Source organism: Acipenser ruthenus, unplaced genomic scaffold (genome assembly GCF_902713425.1).
Source record: "Acipenser ruthenus unplaced genomic scaffold, fAciRut3.2 maternal haplotype, whole genome shotgun sequence".
NCBI lineage: Eukaryota > Metazoa > Chordata > Actinopteri > Acipenseriformes > Acipenseridae > Acipenser > Acipenser ruthenus.
The window spans coordinates 910-21,408 of record NW_026707531.1 but is presented as its reverse complement, the minus strand read 5'-3'; the positions used below and the strand labels follow the sequence as shown (position 1 = coordinate 21,408).

General features: G+C 49.9%; 1 protein-coding gene across 1 annotated transcript; it reads left to right on the top strand.

Moving 5' to 3' along the window:
* The first annotated feature begins 874 nt into the window (after positions 1 to 874).
* On the top strand, positions 875 to 19,255 carry LOC131727651 (hemicentin-1-like). Its single transcript, XM_059018952.1, has 15 exons — positions 875 to 1,020; positions 1,705 to 1,981; positions 2,965 to 3,306; positions 4,191 to 4,571; positions 5,566 to 5,913; positions 7,878 to 8,222; positions 8,702 to 9,049; positions 9,909 to 10,256; positions 10,831 to 11,169; positions 12,737 to 12,943; positions 14,216 to 14,350; positions 15,176 to 15,379; positions 17,519 to 17,658; positions 18,301 to 18,523; positions 18,978 to 19,255. Exons 1-15 carry the CDS (start codon positions 949 to 951, stop codon positions 19,238 to 19,240), a joined length of 3,972 nt encoding a protein of 1,323 aa, XP_058874935.1. The 5' UTR covers positions 875 to 948; the 3' UTR covers positions 19,241 to 19,255.
* Positions 19,256 to 20,499: the final 1,244 nt, after the last annotated feature.

Here is a 20,499-nt window from a genome sequence, read left to right as displayed (position 1 = left end):
GAGGTCAGCAGCCTCTCGGACAGGACTGAGAGAGGGAGAGAGGGAGGGAGAAAATAACACAGAGCAACACAGCGTTCAGCAACTCACTGGAGTGCAAGAGAACTGGTAAGACTGAGAGTCTGTGAGTCTGTCTGTCTGTCTGTGCGTCTGTCTGTCTGTGCGTCTGTGTGTCTGTCTGTCTCTCTGTCTGTGTGTGTTTGTGTGTGTGTGTCTGTCTGTCTGTCAGCTGTGTGTCCGTGTGGCTGTGTGTCTGTCTGTCTGTGCGTCCGTGTGTCTGTGTGTCTGTCTGGCTGTGCGTCCGTGTGTCTGTCTGGCTGTGCGTCTGTGTGTCCGTGTGTCTGTCTGTCAGTCTGGCTGTGCGTCCGTGTGTCTGTGTGTCTGTCTGTCTGTGCGTCCGTGTGTCTGTGTGTCTGTCTGGCTGTGCGTCCGTGTGTCTGTCTGGCTGTGCGTCTGTGTGTCCGTGTGTCTGTCTGTCAGTCTGGCTGTGCGTCCGTGTGTCTGTCTGGCTGTGCGTCCATGTGTCCGTGTGTCCGTGTGTCCGTGTGTCCGTGTGTCCGTGTGTCTGTCTGTCTGTGCGTCCGTGTGTCTGTGGGTCTGTGTGTCTCTCTGTCTGTGTGTGTGTGTGTCTGTCTGAGAGTTTGTGTGTCTGTCTATGAATGATTGTGTGTGTCTGGTTGTGAGTGTTTGTGTAACAGTCAGTCCGTCAGTCCGTCAGTTTGTCTGTCTGTCTGTCTGTCTGTCTGTCTGTCTGTCTGTCTCTGTGTTTAAGACCCGACTTGACAGAGTTCTGAGATCAGTCAGCTGCTCAGAACGGACCAGCTCTGACGGGCTGAACAGAATCTTCTCAATCGCTCGGGAAACTTTCAGAATACTCTTGTGTTCCCTTATCTGTCTGTCTGTCTGTCTGTCTGTCTGTCTGATTCTCCTGTGTTTCAGAATGCGAGCGTGATGACATCACAAAGCCCTTTGATTCCGCTGCTGGTGACGCTGCTGTTGCTAGGCAGATTTTCATCAGGCCAGGTAATCGATTACATACAGTATAAAGTATTGCCATGTCTTTTAATGTGCTTTACAATGCTTCCCTATGCTTTACCAGACCTCTCTGTGCTTTACAATGCTTCCCTATGCTTTACCACACCTCTCTGTGCTTTACAATGCTTCCTATGCTTTACCAGACCTCTCTGTGCTTTACAATGCTTCCCTATGCTTTACCAGACCTCTCTGTGCTTTACAATGCTTCCCTATGCTTTACCACACCTCTCTGTGCTTTACAATGCTTCCCTATGCTTTACCAGACCTCTCTGTGCTTTACAATGCTTCCCTATGCTTTACCAGACCTCTCTGTGCTTACAATGCTTCCCCATGCTTTACCAGACCTCTCTGTGCTTTACAATGCTTCCCTGTGCTTTACCAGACCTCTCTGTGCTTTACAATGCTTCCCTATGCTTTACCAGACCTCTCTGTGCTTTACAATGCTTCCCTATGCTTTACCAGACCTCTCTGTGCTTTACAATGCTTCCCCATGCTTTACCAGACCTCTCTGTGCTTTACAATGCTTCCCTGTGCTTTACCAGACCTCTCTGTGCTTTACAATGCTTCCCTATGCTTTACCACACCTCTCTGTGCTTTCACTGCGGGAAGCTTTTATAAGAGAAATATAACTATGCTTTATTACACTTTCATCTCTGTCTCTGTGGTCTACAGTCGGCAGATCATACCGAGATTCGGGTTTGGCCGGGTGGTTCCGTGACTCTACCTTGTCTGGTACCGGCGGGCTCCATCAACGGTACTTCTTTCAAGTGGCTGAAGCAGAGTTTTGCCATCGCCGGCACGGACACAACCACGCAAAACGCCAGAGTGTCGACACGCAAAAATTACTCCCTCGAGATCAAAAACACGACATCCCAAGACTCCGACATTTACACCTGCGTCGTCTCTGACGCAGAACAGAGGAGTGAGGCTCCCGTGCGTCTGACTGTGGGTGAGGATCGCTCAGATAACCATCTTTAAAATCCATTCTCTCACCTCTTATTAGCTTTATTAACATGATCACCGGCCCCTCCCTTTAAAGGAGCGCTGACCATCTTTAAAATCCATTCTCTCACCTCTTATTAGCTTTATTAACATGATCACCGGCCCCTCCCTTTAAAGGAGCGCTGACCATCTTTAAAATCCATTCTCTCACCTCTTATTAGCTTTATTAACATGATCACTGGCCCCTCCCTTTAAAGGAGCGCTGACCATCTTTAAAATCCATTCTCTCACCTCTTATTAGCTTTATTAACATGATCACCGGCCCCTCCCTTTAAAGGAGCGCTGACCATCTTTAAAATCCATTCTCTCACCTCTTATTAGCTTTATTAACATGATCACTGACCCCTCCCTTTAAAGGAGCGCTGACCATCTTTAAAATCCATTCTCTCACCTCTTATTAGCTTTATTAACATGATCACCGGCCCCTCCCTTTAAAGGAGCGCTGACCATCTTTAAAATCCATTCTCTCACCTCTTATTAGCTTTATTAACATGATCACCGGCCCCTCCCTTTAAAGGAGCGCTGACCATCTTTAAAATCCATTCTCTCACCTCTTATTAGCTTTATTAACATGATCACCGGCCCCTCCCTTTAAAGGAGCGCTGACCATCTTTAAAATCCATTCTCTCACCTCTTATTAGCTTTATTAACACGATCACCGGCCCCTCCCTTTAAAGGAGCGCTGACCATCTTTAAAATCCATTCTCTCACCTCTTATTAGCTTTATTAACATGATCACTGGTCCCTCCCAATTGTTTAAGACTTTTAAAAGGAGTCAAACTTCTGAAATCTTTATTTATCTATTTATTTATTTATGTATTTATTTTTTAAATGAACGGTGACAGATCCAGCGTCGAGGGTCCTTCACACCCCACGCGGCACGGTCAGTATTCACAGAATATCCTGAGGGCTAATTTGTCTTTTTCACAGCAACTGATCTGCAGCAGACCCCGCGTCTTGTGACTGTACACCCGGGCGATTCTTTCACTGTGAGCTGCAAGGAGCCGCTAGAAACGCCCTTGGGACCCATCCGATTATACCTGTTGAATGCCGCCGGTTCAGAGACCCTCGTCTCCACGTTTATGAAGAACAGAGGGGTGGAAAACCATCCCAGAGCGAGCATGACGTCCAGGGGAGATGGAGAATGGGTCTTCGAAGTTATGGGAGTGACAGCCGCGGACGAGGGCGATTATATCTGCAGGAAGTTTAGGAAAATTAGTGGCAAAGAAGAGGAGGTGATCGGACAGGGAGAGAAAACCAAGCTGGTTGTGGGTGAGATCGCCTTGTTGTTTTTATTATTATTATACAGTAAAATAACAGAAAAAAATGCAATAGTTATAAAAATCTAAGAGTGACAGTAATTTACCAAACCTCCTGTTTTAATGTGAGCTTCTCTTAATGTGAGAAACGCTTGAAGAGGAAGCGGAGGGGTTCAGATAAACCCAGCGAGGCTCGTCCCCCTCGCTCTGCTGCATCTGTTTAAATAACGCGGCTGTCTTTTCTCTTTTCATCGTTCACATCCTGACAGCTTTTTACACTTAGAAAGTCTGTTTCAGAGCTCTTTTTTGAAATGTCTGCTCCGGTGCTCTGACAGGGTCAGGATCATCGCCCGCGTTGTCAAAACAGACAGCGATAACGATCCCGGATGAGGCGCGGAACAGGAAAGCCGGATCTCTTGCTGTTCTGTGTTTTATTTGCTCTTCCTGCAGTGATTTAGAGGACAGATCTCAAACCCCCCAGAGCACTAGAGCAGACATTTCAAAAAGAGCCCTGAAACAGACTTTAAAGCTCTAAGTGTAAAAAGCTGTCAGGATGTTAACAACTGTTAACGACAGGTGCGTTATTTTTTGTATTTGTCAGAACGTGGAAAATATAGCGAAGGGCGTTATATTAAAAATAAAGATTATTATTATTATTATTATTATTATTATTATTATTATTATTATTTGTTGTATATAAACATGTCTCTCTCATGAGTTCCTGTCTGGTTGCATTCTTCTTAATAACAGCAGATCAATAAAATTTGAACACCTCCCCCGTTCTCTCTCTCTCTCTCTCTCTCTCTCTCTCTCTCTCTCTCTCTCTCTCTCTCTCTTTTTCACACACATTTTCAAACACTTATTTATTTTATTTTTTGGCTTTTTGTCTCTTTGCAGGAAATAGATTTCCTGTTTCCTCTCCTCTCTCTCTCTCTCTGGTTGTGTCTCAACCCAGTATAACTCAGGGCTCTGTGATTGGCACAGAGGAGGGAGAGGTCACTGTACCCTGCACTGTGACAGAGGCTCCTCCAGGACCAGTGAGATGGTACAGGGACACTGGCAGAGGCAGACAGTATCTTTACTCTCCATCCTCCCCTCCGCCCAATGAGAGAAACGACCCCCGTGTGTCTCTTGTACATCATCACCACGCCACAGATCTCTCCATTCGAATTGTGAACCTGAACCTGCGTGACTCAGGAACGTATTACTGTGAGAAATACAGAGGGATTGATGTGACCCTCATTGCTAGCGGCTCAGGGAGCAGGCTGCGTGTGCAAGGTGAGTGTGTGGCTCTCTGATCACTTCTAGTATCTTTGCTGTGGCTCCTGTAGCGCACAGACATGTCAGGTGATTCTGGTCCAGCTGAATCTACAGCAGGCATTGTGAGCACAGCTCCTAGTGTCTTTACAGTGCTGTTAATCATTTACATCTACAGCAGGCATTGTGAGCACAGCTCCTAGTGTCTTTACAGTGCTGTTAATCATTTACATCTACAGCAGGCATTGTGAGCACAGCTCCTAGTGTCTTTACAGTGCTGTTAATCATTTACATCTACAGCAGGCATTGTGAGCACAGCTCCTAGTGTCTTTACAGTGCTGATAATCATTTCCATCTACAGCAGGCATTGTGAGCACAGCTCCTAGTGTCTTTACAGTGCTGTTAATCATTTCCATCTACAGCAGGCATTGTGAGCACAGCTCCTAGTGTCTTTACAGTGCTGTTAATCATTTACATCTACAGCAGGCATTGTGAGCACAGCTCCTAGTGTCTTTACAGTGCTGTTAATCATTTACATCTACAGCAGGCATTGTGAGCACAGCTCCTAGTGTCTTTACAGTGCTGTTAATCATTTCCATCTACAGCAGGCATTGTGAGCACAGCTCCTAGTGTCTTTACAGTGCTGTTAATCATTTACATCTACAGCAGGCATTGTGAGCACAGCTCCTAGTGTCTTTACAGTGCTGTTAATCATTTACATCTACAGCAGGCATTGTGAGCACAGCTCCTAGTGTCTTTACAGTGCTGTTAATCATTTACTGTGCAGATCAGAGTCTTGGATCTCCATTGTAGACTGTATTAAACAAAACAGTTGTTTTGAATACGACCCCTAACCCTGTCTCCTCTCTCCTCTCTCCTCTCCACTCTCTCCTCCCCCTCTCCACTCTCCACTCTCTCCTCTCTCCTCTCTTCTCTCTACTCTCTCCTCTCTATCTGTCCTCTCTCCTCCACTCTCTCCTCTCCTCTCTCATCTCCCTGTTCCTTCTCTCTCTAGCTCTGCCTCCACCCATTATAACTCAGGACCCAGGCCCTGTGACTGGCACAGAGGAGGGTGAGGTCACTGTACGCTGCACCCTGTCCAGAGTGGGTGCTGCAGGACCAGTGAGATGGTACAGGGGCACTCTCAGAGACAGACAGCATCTCTACTCTACAGCAGCCCCTCTACCCAATGAAAGCAACGACCCCCGTGTGTCCAGAGTACATCCAGACCACCCCACAGATCTCTCCATTCGAATTGTGAGGCTGACCCTGCGTGACTCAGGAACTTATTACTGTGAGAAATACAGAGGGTTTGATGGGTCCCAAATAGCTGGGGGTGCATTCACCTGGCTGCGTGTGCAAGGTGAGTGTGTGGCTCTCTGATCACTGCTAGTATCTTTGCTGTGGCTCCTGTAATCATTTACATCTACAGCAGGCATTGTGAGCACAGCTCCTAGTGTCTTTACAGTGCTGTTAATCATTTACATCTACAGCAGGCATTGTGAGCACAGCTCCTAGTGTCTTTACAGTGCTGTTAATCATTCACATCTACAGCAGGCATTGTGTGCACAGCTCCTAGTGTCTTTACAGTGCTGTTAATCATTTACATCTACAGCAGGCATTGTGAGCACAGCTCCTAGTGTCTTTACAGTGCTGTTAATCATTTACATCTACAGCAGGCATTGTGAGCACAGCTCCTAGTGTCTTTACAGTGCTGTTAATCATTTACATCTACAGCAGGCATTGTGAGCACAGCTCCTAGTGTCTTTACAGTGCTGTTAATCATTTACATCTACAGCAGGCATTGTGAGCACAGCTCCTAGTGTCTTTACAGTGCTGTTAATCATTTACATCTACAGCAGGCATTGTGAGCACAGCTCCTAGTGTCTTTACAGTGCTGTTAATCATTTACATCTACAGCAGGCATTGTGAGCACAGCTCCTAGTGTCTTTACAGTGCTGTTAATCATTTACATCTACAGCAGGCATTGTGAGCACAGCTCCTAGTGTCTTTACAGTGCTGTTAATCATTTACATCTACAGCAGGCATTGTGAGCACAGCTCCTAGTGTCTTTACAGTGCTGTTAATCATTTACATCTACAGCAGGCATTGTGAGCACAGCTCCTAGTGTCTTTACAGTGCTGTTAATCATTTACATCTACAGCAGGCATTGTGAGCACAGCTCCTAGTGTCTTTACAGTGCTGTTAATCATTTACATCTACAGCAGGCATTGTGAGCACAGCTCCTAGTGTCTTTACAGTGCTGTTAATCATTTACATCTACAGCAGGCATTGTGAGCACAGCTCCTAGTGTCTTTGCAGTGCTGTTAATCATTTACATCTACAGCAGGCATTGCGAGCACAGCTCCTAGTGTCTTTACAGTGCTGTTAATCATTTACTGTGGAGATTAGAGTCTTGGATCTCCATTGTAGACTGTATCAAACAAAAGAGCTGTTCTGAATGCGACCCCTAACCCTAACCCTCACTGTCTCCTCACCTTTTAAAGTCTGTTCGGATCTCTTTTTGAAATGTCTGCTCCGGTGCTCTGACAGTGGAAACTATCAACAGGAAAGCCGGAGCTCTTGCTGTTCTGTGTTTTATTTGCTCTTCCTGCAGTGATTTAGAGGACAGATCTCAACCCCCCCAGAGCACTAGAGCAGACAAAATATAGCGGAGGGTGTTATATTAAAAATAAAGATTATTATTATTGTTATTTGTTGTATATAAACATGTCTCTCTCATGAGTTCCTGTCTGGATGCATTCTTCTCAATTTAGTATTATTATTATTTATTTCTTAGCAGACGCCCTTATCCATGGCGACTTACAATTGTTACAAGATATCACATTATTTTTACATACAATTAACCATTTATACAGCTGGGTTTTTACTGGAGCAATCTAGGTAAAGTACCTTGCTCAAGGGTACAGCAGCAGTGTCCCCCACCTGGGATTGAACCCACACCCCTCCGGTCAAGAGTCCAGAGCCCTGACCGCTCCTCCACACTGCTGCCCACTATTCCACACTGCAGATCAAATCCTATCAGTGAGATTTCAATTTCCCCCTTCTCTCTCTCTCTCTCTCTCTCTCTCTCACTCTCACTCTCACTCTCTCTCCCTCTCTCTCTCTCTCTCTCTCTCTCTCTCTCTCTCTCTCTCTCTCTCTCTCTCTCTCTCTCTCCCTCTCTCTCTCTCTCTCTGTCTCTCTTTCACACACATTTCACAACACTTATTTATTTTATTTTTGGGGTTTTTGTCTCTTTGCAACCACCTGGCTTCTGTTTTGTTCACTGAAATGGATTTCCTGTTTCCTCTCCTCTCTCTCCAGAACTCTCTCCTGTCAGTATAAGTCAGGACCCGGGCTTTGTGATTGGCACAGAGGAGGGAGAGGTCACTGTACCCTGCAGTGTGACAGGGGCTCCTCCAGGACCAGTGAGATGGTTCAGGGGCACTCTCAGGGACAGACAGTATCTCTACTCTACAGGAACCCCTCTGCTCAATGAGAGAAACGACCCCCGTGTGTCCAGAGTACATCCAGACCACCCCACAGATTTCTCCATTCGAATTGAGAGCCTGATCCTGCGTGACTTAGGAATATATTACTGTGAGAAATACAGAGGGACTGATGAGACCCTCATTGCTACCGGCTCAGGGGCCTGGCTGAGTGTGCGAGGTGAGTGTGTGGCTCTCTGATCACTTTTAGTATCTTAGCTGTGGCTCCTGTAATCATTTACATCTACAGCAGGCATTGTGAGCACAGCTCCTAGTGTCTTTACAGTGCTGTTAATCATTTACATCTACAGCAGGCATTGTGAGCACAGCTCCTAGTGTCTTTACAGTGCTGTTAATCATTTACATCTACAGCAGGCATTGTGAGCACAGCTCCTAGTGTCTTTACAGTGCTGTTAATCATTTACTGTGCAGATCAGAGTCTTGGATCTCCATTGTAGACTGTATTAAACAAAACAGTTGTTTTGAATACGACCCCTAACCCTGTCTCCTCTCTCCTCTCTCCTCTCCACTCTCTCCTCCCCCTCTCCACTCTCCACTCTCTCCTCTCTCCTCTCTTCTCTCTACTCTCTCCTCTCTATCTGTCCTCTCTCCTCCACTCTCTCCTCTCCTCTCTCATCTCCCTGTTCCTTCTCTCTCTAGCTCTGCCTCCACCCATTATAACTCAGGACCCAGACCCTGTGACTGGCACAGAGGAGGGTGAGGTCACTGTACGCTGCACCCTGTCCAGAGTGGGTGCTGCAGGACCAGTGAGATGGTACAGGGGCACTCTCAGAGACAGACAGCATCTCTACTCTACAGCAGCCCCTCTACCCAATGAAAGCAACGACCCCCGTGTGTCCAGAGTACATCCAGACCACCCCACAGATCTCTCCATTCGAATTGTGAGGCTGACCCTGCGTGACTCAGGAACTTATTACTGTGAGAAATACAGAGGGTTTGATGGGTCCCAAATAGCTGGGGGTGCATTCACCTGGCTGCGTGTGCAAGGTGAGTGTGTGGCTCTCTGATCACTGCTAGTATCTTTGCTGTGGCTCCTGTAATCATTTACATCTACAGCAGGCATTGTGAGCACAGCTCCTAGTGTCTTTACAGTGCTGTTAATCATTTACATCTACAGCAGGCATTGTGAGCACAGCTCCTAGTGTCTTTACAGTGCTGTTAATCATTTCCATCTACAGCAGGCATTGTGAGCACAGCTCCTAGTGTCTTTACAGTGCTGTTAATCATTCACATCTACAGCAGGCATTGTGAGCACAGCTCCTAGTGTCTTTACAGTGCTGTTAATCATTTACATCTACAGCAGGCATTGTGAGCACAGCTCCTAGTGTCTTTACAGTGCTGTTAATCATTCACATCTACAGCAGGCATTGTGAGCACAGCTCCTAGTGTCTTTACAGTGCTGTTAATCATTTACATCTACAGCAGGCATTGTGAGCACAGCTCCTAGTGTCTTTACAGTGCTGTTAATCATTTACATCTACAGCAGGCATTGTGAGCACAGCTCCTAGTGTCTTTACAGTGCTGTTAATCATTTACATCTACAGCAGGCATTGTGAGCACAGCTCCTAGTGTCTTTACAGTGCTGTTAATCATTTACTGTGCAGATCAGAGTCTTGGATCTCCATTGTAGACTGTATTAAACAAAACAGTTGTTTTGAATACGACCCCTAACCCTGTCTCCTCTCTCCTGTCTCCTCTCTCCTCTCTCCTCTCCACTCTCTCCTCCCCCTCTCCACTCTCCACTCTCTCCTCTCTCCTCTCTTCTCTCTACTCTCTCCTCTCTATCTGTCCTCTCTCCTCCACTCTCTCCTCTCCTCTCTCATCTCCCTGTTCCTTCTCTCTCTAGCTCTGCCTCCACCCATTATAACTCAGGACCCAGGCCCTGTGACTGGCACAGAGGAGGGTGAGGTCACTGTACGCTGCACCCTGTCCACAGTGGGTGCTGCAGGACCAGTGAGATGGTACAGGGGCACTCTCAGAGACAGACAGCATCTCTACTCTACAGCAGCCCCTCTACCCAATGAAAGCAACGACCCCCGTGTGTCCAGAGTACATCCAGACCACCCCACAGATCTCTCCATTCGAATTGTGAGGCTGACCCTGCGTGACTCAGGAATCTATTACTGTGACAAATACAGAGGGTTTGATGGGTCCCAAATAGCTGGGGGTGCAGGGACCTGGCTGCGTGTGCGAGGTGAGTGTGTGGCTCTCTGATCACTGCTAGTATCTTTGCTGTGGCTCCTGTAATCATTTACATCTACAGCAGGCATTGTGAGCACAGCTCCTAGTGTCTTTACAGTGCTGTTAATCATTTACATCTACAGCAGGCATTGTGAGCACAGCTCCTAGTGTCTTTACAGTGCTGTTAATCATTTACATCTACAGCAGGCATTGTGAGCACAGCTCCTAGTGTCTTTACAGTGCTGTTAATCATTTACTGTGGAGATTAGAGTCTCAGATCTCCACTATAGACTGTATTAAAACTAACCCTAACTCTCTCCCCTCCTCACTCTCCTCTCTCTCCCCTTCCTTCTTCCCTCTTCTCTATCCTCTCTCCTCTCCCCTCTCCACTCTTTCTCCTCTCTCTCCTCCACTCTCCTCTCCCTCTCTCCTCACCACCCTTTCTTCTCTCCTCTCCACCCTGCCTTCTCTCCTCTCGTTCTCCTCTCCACTCTCTCCTCTCCTCTCTGCTCTCCTCTCCCTGTCCCTCTCTCCCCTCTCCCCCACTCTCTCCTCTCCCATGCTCCTGCCCTCTCCTCTCTCTCCAGAGATCCCTCCTCCCACTATAACTCAGGACCCAGACTCTGTGACTGGCACAGAGGAGGGTGAGGTCACTGTACCCTGCACCCTGTCCACAGTGGGTCCTGCAGGACCAGTGAGATGGTACAGGGGCACTGGCAGCGGCAGAGAGTATCTCTACTCTACAGACCCTCTGCCCAATGAGAGCGACGACCCCCGTGTGTCCAGAGTACATCCAGACCACCCCACAGATCTCTCCATCCAAATTGTGAACCTGACCCTGAGTGACTCAGGAACGTATTACTGTGAGAAATACAGAGGGTTTGATGGGTCCCTCATTGCTGTGGGCACAGGGAGCAGTGTGCGAGGTGAGTGTGTGGCTCTCTGATCACTTCTAGTATCCTTCACTCCTAACCCTGCAGAATCACAGAATCATCTTCAGCCTCCTTCCCTCCCTCCCAGTCCCTCATCAGCTCTAACCACTAGAGCCAGCCTCCCTCCCTCCCTCCCAGTCCCTCCTCATCTCTAACCACTAGAGCCAGCCTCCCTCCCTCCCTCCCAGTCCCTCCTCAGCTCTAACCACTAGAGCCAGCCTCCCTCCCTCCCAGTCTCTCCTCAGCTCTAACCACTAGAGCCAGCCTCCCTCCCTCCCTCCCAGTCCCTCCTCAGCTCTAACCACTAGAGCCAGCCTCCCTCCCTCCCTCCCAGTCCCTCCTCAGCTCTAACCACTAGAGCCAGCCTCCCTCCCTCCCTCCCAGTCCCTCCTCAGCTCTAACCACTAGAGCCAGCCTCCCTCCCTCCCTGCCAGTCTCTCCTGAGCTCTAACCACTAGAGCCAGCCTCCCTCCCTCCCTCCCAGTCCCTCCTCAGCTCTAACCACTAGAGCCAGCCTCCCTCCCTCCCTCCCAGTCCCTCCTCAGCTCTAACCACTAGAGCCAGCCTCCCTCCCTCCCTCCCAGTCCCTCCTGAGCTCTAACCACTAGAGCCAGCCTCCCTCCCTCCCTCCCAGACCCTCCTCAGCTCTAACCACTAGAGCCAGCCTCCCTCCCTCCCAGTCCCTCCTCAGCTCTAACCACTAGAGCCAGCCTCCCTCCCTCCCAGTCTCTCCTCAGCTCTAACCACTAGAGCCAGCCTCCCTCCCTCCCTCCCAGTCTCTCCTCAGCTCTAACCACTAGAGCCAGCCTCCCTCCCTCCCTCCCAGTCCCTCCTCAGCTCTAACCACTAGAGCCAGCCTCCCTCCCTCCCTCCCAGTCCCTCCTCAGCTCTAACCACTAGAGCCAGCCTCCCTCCCAGTCCCTCCCAGCCCCTCCTCAGCTCTAACCACTAGAGCCAGCCTCCCTCCCTCCCTCCCTCCCAGTCCCTCCTCAGCTCTAACCACTAGAGCCAGCCTCCCTCCCTCCCTCCCAGTACCTCCTGAGCTCTAACCACTAGAGCCAGCCTCCCTCCCTCCCTCCCTCCCAGTCCCTCCTCAGCTCTAACCACTAGAGCCAGCCTCCCTCCCTCCCAGTCCCTCCTCAGCTCTAACCACTAGAGCCAGCCTCCCTCCCTCCCAGTCCCTCCTCAGCTCTAACCACTAGAGCCAGCCTCCCTCCCTCCCAGTCCCTCCTCAGCTCTAACCACTAGAGCCAGCCTCCCTCCCTCCCTCCCAGTCCCTCCTCAGCTCTAACCACTAGAGCCAGCCTCCCTCCCTCCCTCCCAGTCCCTCCTCAGCTCTAACCACTAGAGCCAGCCTCCCTCCCTCCCTCCCAGTACCTCCTCAGCTCTAACCACTAGAGCCAGCCTCCCTCCCAGTACCTCCTCAGCTCAAACCAAAAGCAAACCACTAAAACTGAACAAAGGAGATTGTCTCAGCATAAAAAGTGATCAAAAAGATCAAAATGTGCTACCTTATTATTATTATTATTATTATTATTATTATTATTATTATTATTAACAGCGACTCCGCCGCGTTGCCACGGATACGAGAAGGCCTGGCTGCCGTGCGTGGACGGCCCCTCCCCCTCTGGGAAGGCGATTCTAGGCGAGTCTCTGTCGGAGTTCTCTGTGAGTCTGTACCGCGCTGTCGCACACGCCCAGACCAGCACGCGCAACCTCTTCTTCTCCCCGCTCAGCGTCGCCATGGCGCTCTCACACCTCCTGCTGGGTGAGTCCCGCCACTGCACCCTGCGGAGACAGGGTATCAATGGACTGGTGAGGGATAGGGTTAGGTGCTGGGGTTAGGGGTTGGGGTTGGGGTTAGTGTTGGGGTTGGGGTTGGGGTTGGGGTTGTGGTTGGGGTTGGGGTTAGTGTTGGGGTTAGTGCTGGGGTTGGGGTTGGGGTTAGTGTTGGGGTTGGGTTTAGTGTTGGGGTTGGGGTTGGGGTTAGTGTTGGGGTTGGGTTTAGTGTTGGGGTTGGGGTTAGTGTTGGGGTTGGGGTTAGTGTTGGGGTTGGGGTTGGGGTTAGTGTTGGGGTTGGGTTTAGTGTTGGGGTTGGGGTTGGGGTTAGTGTTGGGGTTGGGTTAGTGTTGGGGTTAGTGTTGGGGTTGGGGTTGGGGTTAGTGTTGGGGTTGGGTTTAGTGTTGGGGTTGGGGTTGGGGTTAGTGTTGGGGTTGGGGTTGGGGTTGGGGTTAGTGTTGGGGTTGGGTTAGTGTTGGGGTTGGGGTTGGGGTTAGTGTTGGGGTTGGGGTTAGTGCTGGGGTTGGGGTTGGGGTTAGTGTTGGGGTTGGGGTTAGTGTTGGGGTTGGGGTTGGGTTTAGTGTTGGGGTTGGGGTTGGGGTTAGTGTTGGGGTTGGGTTTAGTGTTGGGGTTGGGGTTGGGGTTAGTGTTGGGGTTGGGGTTAGTGTTGGGGTTGGGTTTAGTGTTGGGGTTGGGGTTGGGTTTAGTGTTGGGGTTGGGGTTGGGGTTAGTGTTGGGGTTGGGTTTAGTGTTGGGGTTGGGGTTGAGGTTAGTGTTGGGGTTCGGGTTAGTGTTGGGGTTGGGGTTGGTGTTGGGGTTTGGTTTGGGGGTTAGTGTTGGGGTTGGGGTTAGTGTTGGGGTTAGTGTTGGGGTTGGGGTTGGGTTTAGTGTTGGGGTTGGGTTTAGTGTTGGGGTTGGGGTTAGTGTTGGGGTTGGGGTTGGGTTTAGTGTTGGGGTTGGGGTTAGTGTTGGGGTTGGGGTTAGTGTTGGGGTTGGGGTTGGGGTTAGTGTTGGGGTTGGGTTTAGTGTTGGGGTTGGGGTTGGGGTTAGTGTTGGGGTTGGGTTTAGTGTTGGGGTTGGGGTTGGGGTTAGTGTTGGGGTTGGGTTTAGTGTTGGGGTTGGGGTTAGTGTTGGGGTTGGGGTTGGTGTTGGGGTTTGGTTTGGGAGTTAGTGTTGGGGTTGGGGTTAGTGTTGGGGTTAGTGTTGGGGTTGGGGTTAGTATTGGGGCTAGTGTTTGAATCCCACTCTCTCCTCTGTGTAGGAGCGCGTGGCGATGCCCAGACTGCCCTGGAGGAGGCGCTGTTTCTCCCCCAGAATTTCGAGTGCCTGCATAAGGAGCTGAGAAGCCTGTCCTCCCGAAACCTCCTGACTGCATCACAGATCTACGTGAGGCCTGGTGAGAGCGCCCGTCCGTCTGTGTGTGTGTGTGTGTGTGTGTGTGTGTGTGTGCGTGTGTGCGTGTGAGTGTGTGAGCCTGTGTGTGATTTACCAGACCTCTCTGTGCTTTACAATGCTTCCCTATGCTTTACCAGACCTCTCTGTGCTTTACAATGCTTCCCTATGCTTTACCACACCTCTCTGTGCTTTACAATGCTTCCCTATGCTTTACCACACCTCTCTGTGCTTTACAATGCTTCCCTATGCTTTACCAGACCTCTTTGTGCTTCACAATGCTTCCCTATGCTTTACCACACCTCTCTGTGCTTTACAATGCTTCCCTATGCTTTACCAGACCTCTCTGTGCTTTACAATGCTTCCCTATGCTTTACCAGACCTCTCTATGCTTTTCAATGCTTCCCTATGCTTTACCAGACCTCTCTGTGCTTTACAATGCTTCCCTATGCTTTACCACACCTCTCTGTGCTTTACAATGCTTCCCTCTGCTTTATCAGACCTCTCTGTGCTTTACAATGCTTCCCTATGCTTTACCACACCTCTCTGTGCTTTACAATGCTTCCCTATGCTTTACCAGACCTCTCTGTGCTTTACAATGCTTCCCTATGCTTTACTACACCTCTCTGTGCTTTACAATGCTTCCCTATGCTTTACCAGACCTCTCTGTGCTTTACAATGCTTCCCTATGCTTCACCATGCTTTCACTGTGCTTTATTACACTTTGCTGTGCTTTTACTATGAGCCTGTCTGTCTGTCTGTCTGAATTGTTAATTATTATTATTATTATTATTATTATTATCATTATTATTATTATTATTATTTTTAGGTCTTGAACTGCAGGAGTTCTTCAAGGACCAATCGAAAGAGTTCTACGGGGAGGGGCCTCAGCTGCTGACCAATGACAGCGAAGCGAACGTGAGGATGGTCAACGAGTGGGTGGCTGAGCACACGGAACACAAGATCACACGCCTGGTGGACGACGTGCCGGCAACCACTGAGCTGCTGCTGCTGAACGCAATCTACTACCAAGGTACTGTCACAGGAAACAGCAGAGTCTGTCTGTCTGCAATGCAATCTAATACCAGGGCACTGTCACAGGAAACAGCACAGCCTGTCTGTCTGTCTGCAATGCAATCTAATACCAGGGCACTGTCACGGGAAACAGCAGAGCCTGTCTGTCTGCAATGCAATCTGATACCAGGGCACTGTCACAGGAAACAGCAGAGCCTGTCTGTCTGCAATGCAATCTAATACCAGGGCACTGTCACAGGAAACAGCAGAGCCTGTCTGTCTGCAATGCAATGCAATCTAATACCAGGGCACTGTCACAGGAAACAGCAGAGTCTGTCTGCAATGCAATGCAATGCAATCTAATACCAGGGCACTGTCACAGGAAACAGCACAGCCTGTCTGTCTGTCTGCAATGCAATCTAATACCAGGGCACTGTCACAGGAAACAGCACAGCCTGTCTGTCTGCAATGCAATCTAATACCAGGGCACTGTCACCCTAAACAGCACAGCCTGTCTGTCTGTCTGCAATGCAATCTAATACCAGGGTACTGTCACAGGAAACAGCACAGCCTGTCTGTCTGCAATGCAATCTAATACCAGGGCACTGTCACAGGAAACAGCACAGCCTGTCTGCAATGCAATGCAATGCAATCTAATACCAGGGCACTGTCACAGGAAACAGCACAGCCTGTCTGTCTGCAATGCAATCTAATACCAGGGCACTGTCACAGGAAACAGCACAGCCTGTCTGTCTGCAATGCAATCTAATACCAGGGCACTGTCACCCTAAACAGCACAGCCTGTCTGCAATGCAATGCAATGCAATCTAATACCAGGGCACTGTCACAGGAAACAGCAGAGTCTGTCTGCAATGCAATGCAATGCAATCTAATACCAGGGCACTGTCACAGGAAACAGCACAGCCTGTCTGTCTGCAATGCAATCTAATACCAGGGCACTGTCACAGGAAACAGCACAGCCTGTCTGTCTGCAATGCAATCTAATACCAGGGCACTGTCACAGGAAACAGCACAGCCTGTCTGCAATGCAATGCAATGCAATCTAATACCAGGGCACTGTCACAGGAAACAGCACAGCCTGTCTGTCTGCAATGCAATGCAATCTAATACCAGGGCACTGTCACAGGAAACAGCACAGCCTGTCTGTCTGCAATGCAATCTAATACCAGGGCACTGTCACAGGAAACAGCACAGCCTGTCTGCAATGCAATGCAATGCAATCTGATACCAGGGCACTGTCACAGGAAACAGCACAGCCTGTCTGTCTGTCTGCAATGCAATCTAATACCAGGGCACTGTCACAGGAAACAGCACAGCCTGTCTGTCTGCAATGCAATCTAATACCAGGGCACTGTCACAGGAAACAGCACAGCCTGTCTGTCTGCAATGCAATCTAATACCAGGGCACTGTCACCCTAAACAGCACAGCCTGTCTGTCTGTCTGCAATGCAATCTAATACCAGGGTACTGTCACAGGAAACAGCAGAGCCTGTCTGTCTGTCTGCAATGCAATCTAATACCAGGGCACTGTCACAGGAAACAGCACAGCCTGTCTGTCTGCAATGCAATCTAATACCAGGGCACTGTCACAGGAAACAGCACAGCCTGTCTGCAATGCAATGCAATCTAATACCAGGGCACTGTCACAGGAAACAGCACAGCCTGTCTGTCTGCAATGCAATCTAATACCAGGGCACTGTCACAGGAAACAGCACAGCCTGTCTGTCTGCAATCCAATGCAATCTAATACCAGGGCACTGTCACAGGAAACAGCACAGCCTGTCTGTCTGTCTGCAATGCAATCTAATACCAGGGCACTGTCACAGGAAACAGCACAGCCTGTCTGCAATGCAATCTAATACCAGGGCACTGTCACAGGAAACAGCACAGCCTGTCTGTCTGCAATGCAAATTTGCTTATGATTGTAAGTCGCCCTGGATAAGGGCGTCTGCTAAGAAATAAATAATAATAATAATAATAATAATAATAATAATAATAATAATAATAATAATAATAATAATAATGCAATCTAATACCATCACTGCTATTGATCAGTATTGGCTGTATTGATGTGAAGGAGACAGTGAAGGAGGGGTTCATGTTATTGATCAGTATTGGTTGTATTGATCTCTTTCAGGGAAGTGGAAGGTCAGGTTTGATGTGAAGGAGACAGTGAAGGAGGGGTTCATGTCGTTTGGGAAGCATGTTGAGGTGCCGGTGATGAAGAGCCAGGGCTACAAACTGTCCTCCCTGCATCACCGCGGACTGCAGGCCAAGGTAACACTGCGCACTCTCTCACTTTCTCACTCTCTCACTCTCTCACACACTCGCTCCATCATTCTCTCACTCTCTCCCCCTCTCCTCTCCCCCTCTCTCCTCCCCCCTCCTCCCCCTCTCTCTCCCCTCTCCTCTCCCCCTTTCCTCCTCTCCCTCCTCCCCCTCTCTCCCCCCTCTCCTCCTCCCCCTCCTCCCCCTCTCTCCCCCCCTCTCCTCCTCACCCTCCTCCCCCTCTCCCCCCTCTCCTCCTCCCCCTCCTCCCCCTCTCTCCCCCTCTCCTCCTCACCCTCCTTCCCCTCTCTCCCCTCTCCTCTCCCCCTCTCCTCCTCTCCCTCCTCTCCCTCTCTCCTCCTCCCTCCTCTCCCCCTCTCCTCTCCTCTCCTCCTCTCCCTCTCCTCTCCTCTCCCCCTCTCCTCTCTCCCTCTCTCTCCCTCCTCTCCCCCTCTCCTCTCCCCTCTCTCCTCCTCTCCTCCTCTCCCTCTCTCCCTCTCCCCCTCTCTCCCCTTCCTCTCCCTCCTCTCCCCTCCTCTCTCCTCTCCCTCCTCTTCCCTCTCTCCCTCTCCCTCCTCTCCCCCTCTCTCCCCCTCTCCTCTCCTCCTCCCTCCTCTCCCCCTCTCTCTCCCTCTCTCCCTCTCTCCTCAGGTGGGCAGGTTTCAACTCTCCGGCGACACCTCTCTCCTGGTCCTGCTCCCCACAGACCCCTCTCTGGACTCTCTCCTCGCACTCGAGTCCCGGCTGAGCTCCAAGCTCCTGGCTGACGTTGTGCAGCAGCTGAACCAGGCCACCCCCCACTCCACCGTGGTCTCGCTGCCCAAGCTGCGGCTGGACGTCCAGACTGACCTAGCGTACATACTGGAGAAGCTGGGTAGGGGCTTTTCACAATGCGCTTTCCTAGGCAGGACACTGCGTCCTGTTGGGAAGCCATCTTGGCTCTGCTGCCCATAGCTTTGTACGGGATTCCCAGCTCTGCTTGGAGCCAACATGGCACCAGTTTCCCCTCAGCTATTTCTGCATGTATCTGGCTCAGATTCTGGGCATATAGAAGGGGCGTCTGTCTGTCTGTCTGTCTTTACAGCAGTCTGTGTGTCACACTCTGTTCTCTCTGTCCCACTCTCTGTAATAACTCTCTCTCTCTCCCTCTGCCTCCCTCTCTCTCCCTCTTTCCCTCTCTCCCTCTCTTCCCCCACAGTCTCTATGATAACCTCCTCTCTCTCTCTCTCTCTCTCTCTCTCTCTCTCTCTCTCTCTCGTCTCTCTCTCTCTCTGTTCAGCTCCTCGAATCTGTGTGGTGTGACCCCTCTCTCTCCCCCTCTCTCTCAGGTCTCTCGGAGCTCTTCAGCTCCCCGAATCTCTGTGGGCTGACCCCCGAGGCGGGAGTGTTTGTGTCGGACGCTCTGCACCGTGCGGTGCTGGATCTGGGGGAGAGCGGGGTGGAGGCTGGCGGGGTGACCTCGGTCTCGCTGGCCCGCTCCGTGGTTCGTGTTCGATGCCCTGCAGCCCTTCATGCTGGTCCTGTGGGACGACGCGCTGCGGGCCCCGCTGTTCATGGGGCGCGTCACCCGACCCCTTCGCAGCCCAACTGAGGAGCGCCAGAGACACAAACACAACACAACACAACACAACCACACAACACAACACAATACACAACACAACAACACCACACAACAATACACAACAACACAATACAAACACAACCACACAACACAACCACACACAACACAATACACAGCAACACAACACAACACACACAACCACACAACACAACAATACACAACACAACAACACCACAACACAATACACAACACAACCACACAACACAACCACACAACACAACCACACACAACACAATACACAACCACACAAACACAACACAGCACAACACAACCACACAACACAACCACACACAACCACACAACACAATACACAGCAACACAACACACAACCACACAACACAACACAACACACAACCACACAACCACACAAAGACACAATACAACACAACCACTCAATACAACACCACACCAACCACACAATGCAAAATCACAAAACAACACAACACCACACAACCACAACACACACAACAACATAACAACACAATACAATACAATGCAATACAATACAATAACCCAACAACACAACACAACAACACAACAGCACAATACAACACAACACAACACAACACAACACAACACAAAAACCCGGATGCTTCTGATTCTTGCAGCTGCTCAGTATTTTTTTTTCCTCAGAGAGCCCCGGGCGCTCCGAACGGCTCCTCTGCATACTGTTTTTGTTTTGCTGTTTTTAAATAAAAACAATTAATTTAAAAAAAATTACAAAACATTAGCAGTCTCTGAGTATTTTATTTATTTATTTTGCTGTCGCAGTGGTAAAAAACACAGCAAAAAACAAAAAAACGCGTTTGAAAAAAGAAACTACGACTCCCATCAGCCCCCCCGGTGTTCGTGCTGGCGCCGGTGCATGCTGGGAGCTGTAGTATGGTGTCGTAGAAGGAAGCTGTGTTTGAAAACAAGAAACCTACGACTCCCATCAGCCCCCCCGGTGTTCGTGCTGGCGCCGGGGCATGCTGGGAGCTGTAGTTTGTGCGTGCTGGTGTCGTAGAAGGAAGCTGTGTTTGAAAACAAGAAACTACGACTCCCATCAGCCCCTCCGGTGTTCGTGCTGGTGCCGGGGCATGCTGGGAGCTGTAGTATGGTGTCGTAGAAGGAAGCTGTGTTTCAGCACCGCGGACAGCGCTCCATCCCTGGGGCAGGTGAGGTAAGACTAAACCGTTTTAAGACAGTCACGTGTTTGTTATGTTATATTTTAAGTGGGGGGGGGGGGG